The sequence below is a fragment of the Dipodomys merriami genome, unplaced genomic scaffold (genome assembly GCF_024711535.1).
Source record: "Dipodomys merriami isolate MVZ:Mamm:240054 unplaced genomic scaffold, mDipMer1.0.p SCAF_5, whole genome shotgun sequence".
NCBI classification, from domain to species: domain Eukaryota; kingdom Metazoa; phylum Chordata; class Mammalia; order Rodentia; family Heteromyidae; genus Dipodomys; species Dipodomys merriami.
In genome coordinates this window covers 19943137-19955147 of record NW_027206068.1, presented here as the reverse complement: position 1 = coordinate 19955147, position 12011 = coordinate 19943137, and the positions used below count along the sequence as shown (strand labels likewise).

Below are 12011 nucleotides of genomic sequence, written 5' to 3'. Positions count from 1 at the left end.
TTGGAGGAAAGGAATAGGAATGTAAGAGTGTTTCTGAGAAATGGATAAAGATAATGTAGAAGAGACCTGTGGCAGTGTTGTAGGTCCTGTCCCTCTGAAAGAATGACCAAACGTACTAAGACGAAGGTGGAACAAAGCCGTATTTGTCAAGAGTAAGAGAAGCCAAGGAAAGATGAGCCCGATAGAAAGCCCTTATAAGGCTGCTTTTTCCCCCCTCCTCACACAGTTTAATGTGCTGAGATGACACTAAAAATAGGCCAAAAGTGAAATTTGGCAGGCTGTTTTCAATTTTTCTCAAAGCCCTGGCAAAGGAAGAATACAATTAATTCTCCAAACTGTTATTTTTAAAATGAAAAAAGTCAACTTTTCCTATGTGATGCATTGGAGGGAGATAGCAGAAGATGACTAACGCCTATTATCATTATTTATTATTATTGTAATTGCTGCTATTATATTGTGATTTTGGATAAGCCTAAGGTGGAATACATTATTCAAAGCTATCATTGAAAAAAGTAAATTGTGAAAGATTATCTCATGTGCTAGCCACATACGTATATACATGCAAGTATATACATGTGCTTCACACATAGATACATGTATACATGTATGTATATATGTGCATGTATGCATGTACACATGTATGCATATGTACATACATACATACAAATGCATATGTAATAATTTTTAACTTAATCTCATGGAAAAGAAAAAGAAACTAAAACTTCTCTTTATTAATAGTTCCTAGACTCTGTCTACACTTCGGCCTGACATTTGCAGTTTAGTTTTGTTTTGCTTTGTTCTTAGATTTAAAATATTATATTGGTGATTGTAAGGAAGTATCATTTTGTCTTCATTTAATAAATCATTACCATCTCAGAATTATAAAAGCTCCAAAAAATCGAATTGCATAATTAAAAACTATGAGTTGTAGAAGAATATAACAGTTTTGCAAAGGAAAAGTACTTTCAAAAGGTATTTAGAGCTGGGCACTGAAGACTCACATTTGTAATCTGATGATTTAGATTCAAAGCCAGCCAGGTAAGGCAAATCTGGGAAACTCTTATCTCCACACAAACAGTAAGAATCTAGAACTAGAAGCATCCTCAACTGGTGGAGCACCAGCAATGAGTCCAAAAATCTATCAAGAGCCCAATCTTCGGATTCAAAGCCCTAGCACCAGCAGCAACAATAAACAAAACAAAACAAAGGCTACACATTACACTAAATGTAGTAAACATTTAAAAATACAAAGACCAACAGCTAGGCAAAAGTTTCAATTAAAAGTAATGCTTATTAATAGCATTCATTATTAGGCATATTAAACAGAGGTAATCCCTGCTCAGTTGGATGAGTAACCAATACCAGTAGATAACCTTCCACATTTGTGAAGCCCCTGATAGAATTAGGGGTTGATATTATTGCAGAATTCTGTGAAGTCTATGGGACAAAAAATATTTATAAGCATAGGGTAGGAACAACGTCATGAGTTGTTCATTCTGGCTTCATTCTGGGTCCTAGGTCTCTGATTGTATTCTGTTTAGCATACACAAATAATTAGGGACATAGTCTTTGCAGGCAGACAGCCTGTATCAGCTCTTGAATCCAAGACTAGCTATGTGACTATGCATATACGATTTCCTCTCAAGGAAATTTTTCAACTATAAAATTAAAATAAAAGTACCAAGACATAGCTCTTAACTTTTAAGGAGGATTAGAGCATTTCCTATTTTTAAGGCACCAGAAATGGGATACAAGTAGTTCAACAAATATAAACAGTATTTATGTAATTATAATCAAATTAAGTTTTCATAACTCCAAATAATATTGAAAATTAGCCTTAACTGCCATAAATACCTCCATGTATATTTCATAATCATTATGTTCTTGGTTATTGTCACTGTTTATTGTCCAATGTTTATTCTATAAAATTAAGAAAGTGAGGGAAAATGAGTAGGGAAGGGATGTATTCATAAACTGCTTTGTTAAATGGCAACTCCTTTGTACAATTACTTAAAGATAATAAAAATAAATGAGTAAATAAAATAATCCAATATGTTTTTAAAAATCTGACCTTTTAGAAGGTTCAAAGGGCTAGATGTCAGAAGTTTCACAATGGGCCTCCTTTTGTAGAATAATGATACTTTGAACCAGCTAGTATGAGTTTGATGAAGTAACAAAAAAAAAAGCAAAAAACAACAAGAACAAAACAAGAACAACAGCAAAAAACCCACAGATGTATACATAAAACCAAAATCATATTCTATTTTTTCTATTTGTGCCCTTGGTGACCCTGGGTAAGGAATTTAGAGGCTGACGTTTGGTTTTGAAACAAAACACTTGCCAAATCTCAATTATGTACTCTTTATAGGACTCTCCCTACCCGGCAAAGTCCACATCAAAATAAGCACCTGCAATATACTAATTAAAACCAAAAAAATAACCAGCTCAGAGAAGAAAGAAAATGAACCAAAATGCCTATTAATAAACCATACAATGAATGCTTCTGTATTGCTCTGTATCTTCCTAAGAGTGCTTGCTCAATTCTTAGACTTTCTGCCCTTTCTCAAATGTCCTAACACTCTTTTTCACAACAAACAAACAACTCATTTTAGTTCTATTTTCTGACCACTCTAGCTAGGTCTTTATTTCCTCCCCCAAAAGTGAAACATGAGATCAAAATTTCTGGTTTGTTGTCTAAATGGATAAAAGTGATATAAAGCATTTCATATACTTTTGAACATACAACATGTAAAACAAAAAAATAAAATGATGAATATTAAGGGAGCATTGTCTCAAGTAAGAGAGATATTTTTATCATCATAATTTTACTTTTTATTAAAGCAGAGAATTATGAAGTTCAAAGAATATTCTCAAATCAGAACTTCAGGTTTGGTTTGTCTCAGACATTTGGCTGTAATTTTCTGTATTAGACAACATTCATACTAATTCAGAAAGCAAGAATTTAAAAATAGTTTACTTAAAACAAAAACCAAAAAGCAAGTCTATTCCTGAGAGGGGAAAACATGGAATCAGTATTTCTTTAAGTCTTCAATGGCTTCTAGGAGATGATGTGATATTATTATTTGCTAAATTTCTGACAGGGTGAACATGTTCCTCCACTTTCTCCACTGTGTTCCTGCCAGCAAATCGTTCTCTTTTATTTTCTGCTGTTATACATGATCCACAATGTTTAAAAGGTGACCATTCTTTATAGCTAACAATTAACTGACTTGACTAATGAGAAATTATTCTTCAATTCCTTTCCTGAGTAGCCCATTTCCCTTTTTTGTTCATAAAAGATTTTATGTTATTCAAATGATCAGATGCTTCTGATAAGTGAATGAAGTCTTTCACTTACATATTTTCCTCATCTCAGGGCTTAATGATTTTTTTCTTTCAAGTTTGAGTACAGTTTCTACTGCTAATATTGAAAGACTTTGACCTTTAAACATAATGAGATCATTTATGTGCTTATTAATTTAAAAAATAATAAGAAAAGTTGGGCAAAATTTAATTGGATGGGTATTCAAAACTGGAATCAGCTGAAAACTCATATACATATACATATACATATGCATACATACAGTATTTCAAATGTAAATGTTGCCTTTCTATTTTGCTCTTTAAGAAACAGGCACAGACTAGTTAGGGAGACAACAGAGGTAATCTGGAAAACAAAAACAAAAAAGAAACAAAGGAAACAAAGGCAAAGGTAACAATGCTTGATAGGAAATGTTCTCATTACCTTGCTCATGTAACTCTAACCCCTCTGTACAGTATTTTTACAATAAAAAAGTATAAAAAAGAATAAAACATTAAGGGAGCAGCTAAACTGTTGCTAACAAGTCAGCAAAAACACGTGTCTATATTTTCATCACTATATTTGATCATCTGTACCCTTTGTTTTTAAAGCCTCTGTAATGCTTAAAGTAATGACACCAGTATTCATCTGAGTGGGTTTAAGGTGGATGAAAATATATGTAATTTCTTTAACTTCTTTTGACTTCCTTTGGCAGATTTGGATTGGGGACTACCTCATATGCAGCAAATGTTCACTGGCACTGCTGTGGAGCAGGTTGAACTCCATGTGTTGGTATAAAACTGTTATTGGAACAGACAATGAGTCTCCCATTAGGGATCTTAAGTTTTAAGGAAAGGAATAATAGAAAAGAAAAGGCTGTATGTATCACATCAGATGAGATTGAGTTCTTCACACACACACAAAAAAAGAAGAAAAAGAAAGAAAGAAAGAAAGAAAAAGGAAAATAAATGTATATAATACAGGTGTGGGGATTGCAGATTAGATTTAAAACTGCAATCTAATGATCACATAATAGGGAAGTGTGCTTTGAGTACAGATTTAAAGAACCTGAGGGAATTTCCAAGTATTTGGAGGAAGAACCTTACAGAAAGACCAAACTGTTAGTGAAAGGCCCTCCCTGAAGTGTAATCATGCTTACAGAGGAATGTTCTAGAACATGCTATATAGGATTAACTAGCAGAAACAGACTAGGTCAGAAAGACAGGCAGATTAGGTAGTAGGGGATAAGTCAAAACATATTTCCATTGGTGTGTAGGATACTAGAGCAACAGAGAACTATAGCTTCAACATAGGTTGAAAGGAACTGTTATTGGAGAAAATGTAGTAGAAAATCAAATTTTAACATGACCTCACTCATTTTAGTAGATTCATATGACCATAAAAACATTACTTTTGTAATACAAAAGATCGTCATTGGGGCTGGGAAGGTGGCTCAGTGGTAGAGTGCTTGCCTCGCATGCATGAGGACCTAGGTTCAATTCCTCATCACCACATAAGCAGAAAAAAAAAAGTCAGAAGTGGAGCTGTGGCTCAAGTGGTAGAGCACTAGCCTTGAGCTGAAGAGCTGAGGCACAGTGCACAGGCCCAGAGTTCAGGCTCCACAACTGGCAAAAAAAAAAAAAAAGATAATCATTGACATTTTACATTTTCCTGAAACTCTTTATTGTATTCTTAAAGGGTATATAGTTAATTAGCTAAATAAATCATTGAACTATAATAGATTAAGTACATATCAAAAACACAAAAAAGGAATAGCCTTGAATCATCTATCAACAACCATTGATAGAGGGCTTATATGTTTAAAATATTGTAAGCTACTGTACAAGAAAACTGTGATGACATGAGGTCTTAATTAGTTTCTAATTGAAATTAGTTTTTTCTTTAAAACATTTCTCTTTCCTTTTACCATAGAACTTAATTCATGGCACTCAACTGAAAACTGATGGTAAGACCATTTAGCCAATGGGTATACACACAGATATGTGCCAATATGAAGAGATGTTTGTGAGTTTGTGCATGTATTTGTATTTGTGTAGCAAAGCTAATTTTCTAAGATTTCAAGCATCTTTCTTTCTTTTGTTTAGGACTAGGGTTTGAACGCAGGGTCTCGTGTGCCAACAAGCCTTCATCAGCTTGATACCTTGATCCAAGCCCTCAGCCTTTGTTGCTAGTTAGTTTTCAGATATGATCTTGTGCTTTTTTCATAGGAGAGCCTTGAATCATAATGCACTTATGAATGCCTCTTATGAAGATGGAATTAGAAGTGTGTACCACCATGGCTTCTGTATATATTTTTTATGTTAAAACATTTTCAGGAAATTTGTGATTTTAAATATTTTATTTTTACTGTTAATTTTGTACTGTGATATTTTTTATTAATTTTCTCAGAGCCCTTTTGTAGTCACCTGAAATTTTGTACATCAATTTCTTTAAGAGTAAAAACTGTAACTATTACAACTTCAATTTTTCAAGTGTAGTTTGGGTGATGAAAAATGTCTTAATACTTCACTACAAATAATCCCAAAGACTAGCTTGCCCTGGAAATAAAATGTATGCAATTGAGGTTTAACTATGATGTCACAAAATGAGAAGCTGTTCTTTGAATGAAGATTGAAAAGATTTGATGAAGAAAGAATTAGAAATGTATTTTTAAAGTCATTCATGGCAAGAAAGACAATGATGCACCAAGATCTCAGAGTAATTGCACACTATGAATGATGAATTGAGGTGACATTAAAAAGAATATTGTGTGGAAATATTTTATTTGAATATTTGTATTATCTTTAAGTAGTTATACAAAGGAGTTGCCATTCAGCAAAGCAGTTAATGAATATAGTACATTTGGATCAATCTCAATCCTCTTCAACAATTTCACCTAACCAGTTCCCTTACTTCTTTACATATCTTATTTTAGGTAATGTATTGAATGTTTTTGCCATTCAGCAAAGACATTTATGTATATAATACATCTTGCTCTGCATCACTTCAGAATCCTCAGCCCCCTTCAACCTACCTCTTCCCTTATATTTCTCAATTCTGTGGTATATACAATGACTTCTTGCCTGCATTCTCCCCTTTTTCCCCTTTTATTCTTCTACTTCTCTCCCCTGGACTCCACTTTCCCTTCTTGCAAGTATCTATTTCTTGGTATTTATTTTGTTGGCCTTTAACTTAGAGGCTAATTGATTAATATGGAGAGCAAAAATTTATTGTTTATCTAGTAACTTATTTATTTTTGTAGGTTGTGGGGCTTGAACTCTGGGCTTTGGCGCTGTCCCTGCACTGTTCAGCTTAAGGCAAGTGCTCTACCGCTGAAGATACAGCGCCACTTCCGGTTTTTTCTTCATTAATTGGTGATAAGAATCTCATGGACTTTCCTGCCCGGGCTGGCTTTGAACCACAAACTGCAAACCTCAGCCTCCTGAGTAGCTAGGATTACAGGCGTGAGCCACGGGCGCCCACCTATGAACGGAATATTTTTAGCATGGTTTTCAAAATGTCTTGAAATAAAAGTATGTATTCAAATAACTATTTCTTTTTTTTAATCGATGTAACTCTGTCTTGCCTTTGGATGCTAGAAAGATTTTTGTGAAAAATGAAACTCAATGAAAATGTCATGTAAATCTATGTAAGTATGTCTAGGCATGATTTTAATGAATAATGTCACTTTTTATTCATTTCTTACTTGTATGATCACTTTTAAAGAACATTTTCAGAGGGTGTACTCAACACAGACATAGGTACAGGCAGATTTTCCTATGTAGAGTATAAGATCCAACACTTCTTTGCATCAGGTACTTAACACTATCTTTAACTTCAGTATATTTGTAAAGTATGAACACTGGATGGCAAAATTACAAGATTTTACTCCATTATCTTTTTGTAGAAAATGTAGAGAGAGTTGAGGTGACAAAAGCAATTAGATTCTTTTACTTCATAAATTTCAAATTGTGTTGTTTTATAGCTAATATGTTGCCTTATGAGTAGTTGCAACAGGTGCAGAAAAGCACATTGGCTGACTTAGTTTGCTCAATAAATATTTAATCACAAAGATGTGGATATGAAGACACATAAAAGAAAAGCATTTACTCTGAGGAATAGCCCCTAAATATCATAAAGCTCATAGTATCTAAATTTGATAATGAAGACGTTTCCCCACAAAGCAGGGATGACTCACTGAGGGCCTTCTGAAATGGAGGCTGGTGAATACCATCATAGTCAGAGGAGACACTCAGAAATGCCTCGTCCGGTGAGACACTACAATATAGGTTCTGTACCTCAACCCCTGGGTTCATTTTGATGTAACCAACTGCACTTTACATGTTGAGCATGAAATTATGAATCCAGCAGGATGCTACCAGAAATATAAAGAACTTGACTATATCCAGTACCACTCCAAGGAAACAATGTTATGGTTTTAGACAACTCACATATGTAAGAAAGAAATATTCCTAAGTGGTATTGAAAGTCAATATTGATATTCTCAAAACAGAGGAATATGTATTTAGAGGAACCAATGGTAATTATGTACATAGATTGGGTTACTTCCTTAAATGTAGTTTACAAAATAGAATTTCTGGGAGAAAGTGGTTGAAGCAACAAATTGGCTGCCTTTATTCTGGGAGGACAGCAATGGTTTCTGTATATAAAGTAAAACAAAAAGGCCCAACCATTTTATGTTGAATATAATTAAATCTACCATTGTAAACAAATTAATTAAAATTCATCAAAAAATATTTCAAATTCTAATATATCTGGATGTCTATAAAATTAGAACCCATATGTGGGATGATTTTGTATTCTATTAAAGTAATGATTTCTTCATCTGAGACACTGATTAGAACAATTTCTAACATACCTGAGCTCAATGATAACTTTGTGAATATTGTAGGCTAACATACTATCTAAAGCTTATAGGTACATAGGTATAGCTTAGTGATATAGAAGATAAATTCATAGTTTATATCAGGAAAAGGAAGAAAAGATATATTTTAATAGAAAAGAAAATGTCTTACTTGGTTAAGAATGTCTGGTTTCTGTGCATGCAAAGGAAGAAAGAATACATGTGTTAATGGAAGGTAATTGATACTCATCATCTTATATCTGTGATTATTTCAGTATAAGTCCAAGTTTACAGATTAACTTTAAAATACACTCTACCCTCACAGGTCTCAAAATGTGGTTCCAAAACAGTATGCAGACTCTTCAAACACTGCCCCAAAACATAAAATAAGGAAATGAATGATCATGAGTCAAGGAGCAATTTTTTTCCAAACACCGTGTGATTCTGATGTAAGCTAAAACTTGAGAACCAATCTTGAGATCAATCTTGGACTAGGAACTAAGCCAATAGTTCTTAATGACTCAACAAACATAATTTATACTATGTACAATATGATGAAACCTTCCACATAGACTAGCAAAACTATAATACCATGCATAAAGATACATTAAGTTATGAATATATTTCTAACACTTAATATTTCTTTCTACTTGCATAAAACGTCAAGTTGCCCCCATACCTTTAAAGATTATAAATCTATTTTTTATTTATCTATATTCCCTCCATTCTTTAGGTTTCAGTGGAACAACTTGTTCTCAATTGAAAACCCAAGACAAAGAAAAAAAGAAAAGAAAGAAAAGAGGAATGGAGAGAAACAGTTCATGCAACACCAGACTCTTCTTTCTCTTATACCAAATTCCACTACTCTCTTTGAGATCTTTATTTGTCCTGTGCTTTCTGAATGTCTTCTTACTATTACTGGACCATATAGGAATAGGAATAGGAATACTTACATTCTTTTACTTAAGGCTAATAGGAAATTTGGCTCTTGTGTTGTTCAGTATCTTTCCTTGCTCCTATTCTACTTATTTATGAGGGACGTTGTACTCATTCTGGCCTCATCAATGCAGTAAAGAATAAAGGCCATCAGTTTTAAGCTGGGATTCTAGGAAATTAAGGGTAGTTTTTTTAATTATTCCTTTTTTAATTTCTTTAAGTAATTTTACAAAAAGGTCCCAATTCAACTTAACTATTTCTGTGTACAATGCACTTTGACCAACATGATGGTGGTTATCAGTTATCATTAGGATTTCATGTGGGTAATCTTAGAAACAAGTTTATTTGAAAAGTTTGCCATATAGCTTTAGAAATCTCAGTCCTTTCTATGATGTTTATTCTGAGAGAACTGTTGATTTTATTTCTCCTACTCACTTTTTCAAGGATTAATTATTAAAATGTCTTTAAGGGATACAAATGTGAAAGACCAAACAGATTATATTTTTTAAATAAAGTTATATTTTTTAATTCAATAACTCAAATGAATTAAAAGCAAAATGATGCTTCTCCCACTGAAGTAGTTTAATTTACAGGAGAAAATTAAAGTTAAGGGATATTTACCTTATTCACTTTGTGCAAATGCATTTTATATGGATGTTACAAATCCTATTTGTTTTAGAAAACAAGGTATTATCTATTTAAAAGTAAGATAGAATTAGTCACTTTTCTACTTTTTAATATAACAGATTCTCAATAAGTAGCTATCCATAACAAACAACTTTTAAAACTCATCTTTTAACTCAACTGCACAAACTGAACACTTGGAATTCTTTCATATATTTCAAATAAGTTTTATGAAAATAAACCTCAGAACTTTTGGTTCCATGATCAATATTGTAGGATTTGTTTATTTACTCATTGATTTAGGCAGTACTAGGGTTTGAACTCAGGGCTCTACCCCTCCTAGGCAAGGAAGCAACCATTGAGTCACACTTCAAAGAGATATTCTAGTTGTTTTGCATGGACTTTTATAACACATATACTTGTTCTTAAAATAATTATATAAGCTTTAAATTTTTCTCCTGAGTAAAGATTCTTAAAAAATATTAAGATCAGTATTTTATTTCCATCTGAATTTTGGACTACTAGGGGAACAATAACATCTAGCTTTCTGCATTTCAGGTGTCTATTATCAGGGGAAGGAAGAGTGTCAGTCCTGGACTTGAACTCACAGGCTAGGTACTGTCAGTCTTGGGCTTGAACTCACAGGCTGGGCACTGTCCTGGAGCTTTTGTGCTCAAGGCTAGTTCTCTACTACTTGAGCTATGGTTCCAATTTTTACTTTTCTAGTTGTTAACTGAAGATGAATGTCTCTCAGACTTTCCTACCCAGGCTGGTTTTGAACTGTGATCCTCAGTTCTCAGCCTCCTGAGTAGCTACATTGTCTTAATAATATATTTAATATAATCTACATACATGGGAAGACAGCATAATTTTTAAAAGGCTCTATGTCTAACAATGAACTAGGAAGTCTATATAAAAGTGATTGATAAATGCATCATAAGATTGTTGATGATCCTCATGCCACAGATAATACACAGTGATATTAAGCCATAAATAAATCATTGTGTCAACCACAACGGAGATAAAGTCAGTTTCCAGATGGATTTCTTCAGGGAGAAAACATGTTTAATCTCTATATGGAGATTATAAAAAAGTAGATTTTCTATGTTTTTCTTCTTTGTTCTTTATTTTTAATTTGTCAGTCATGGGACTTGAGCACAGGCCTGGACACTGTCCCTGAGCCCATTCACTCAAGGCTAGTGCACTACCATTTTGACCTAAAGTCCACTTCTCTCATAGACTTTCCTGCCCTGAATCAAGATCCTCAGATCTCAGCTTCTTGAGTGGATTGGATTACAGGCATGAGCAGGACTAATAATGATTTTTTTAAAACTGATACTGTGATAAGATTAATGGCATTTGTTGGGTTTATAGTAATTTAAGAAGTTGATTTTCTTCCTCTGCTTCCTTGTACTTAGAAAATTCCAGTCCTGCAAGTTTATTTGCCACGATTACTTCTTTTCTCTCTACCATTTTTTTCTCTCTAGCATTCAGGAAGATAAAATGTGAGGGAAATGCATGCCATTTACGTGTTATAGTAAACTATTAATGATTTTTAAATCACCATGGTTTCCTATCATAATAGTCAGTAAACATATGCAATTAAAAAAAGAATAGAAACCATAGGTTAGTTTTTGAAACTATAATAATATGAAGTAAAGTAAGAAAACATGACATGAAATTGGTCCTATCTCTAATCCCAGCAATGAAAGGACTACAACAAAAGGATTGCAGGTTTCAGATCAGCCTGGGATGTATAGTAATGCCTTGCAAAAAAACCCCACCAAAAAAACCCACAAAACAAACAAAAAACACATAAAAATTAACTGAGTAAAAATCTAAATAAAATATTACCTAAAATATAATTAATTATGAGAAATTATGATATGAATTTATGAGATTGTGCATGCTTTGAATTAGAGTTCAGAGAATGGCCTAGAATAACTAAAATTATTTTCAACATAATCTAGAGAAGTACAAACTTGCAAATATGAAAAAAATGAAAATGGGAATAAATAAGAAATTATGATTTAATCTGTAAACGAATCTATTTTGATGACACATTTAAACAAAATTGTCTTTTTTAGACAGAGGGTCAGTTTATTTCCAAACAGCACAAAATACCTGCTGGTGAAGCTTCAAATGAACTAAAGCTAATGATGCTCAAACTTTCAGAATATCCTGTTTCTCAACTAACATTAACTCAAAGGTAACTTGACAAATAATTGGGAAAGTAAAATAATTCATAAAAGTAATGGCATTCAAAAGTAACTCATAAGTTAGGCA

The 12011-nt window shown here is 33.0% G+C and overlaps 1 protein-coding gene across 5 annotated transcripts in view; it reads right to left on the bottom strand.

Moving 5' to 3' along the window:
• The window catches only part of Dgkb (diacylglycerol kinase beta), a 617161-nt gene that overhangs the window by 468202 nt on the left and 136948 nt on the right, over positions 1-12011 (bottom strand). For 3 of the 5 annotated variants that reach the window (XM_069996159.1, XM_069996161.1, XM_069996160.1), the window contains exon 4: positions 8338-8358. The exons of the other annotated variants lie outside the window; for them this stretch is intronic. In XM_069996159.1, the coding sequence (XP_069852260.1) occupies positions 8338-8358 (21 nt within the window). The remainder of the gene's footprint in view (positions 1-8337; positions 8359-12011) is intronic. 5 annotated transcript variants of the gene reach the window in all.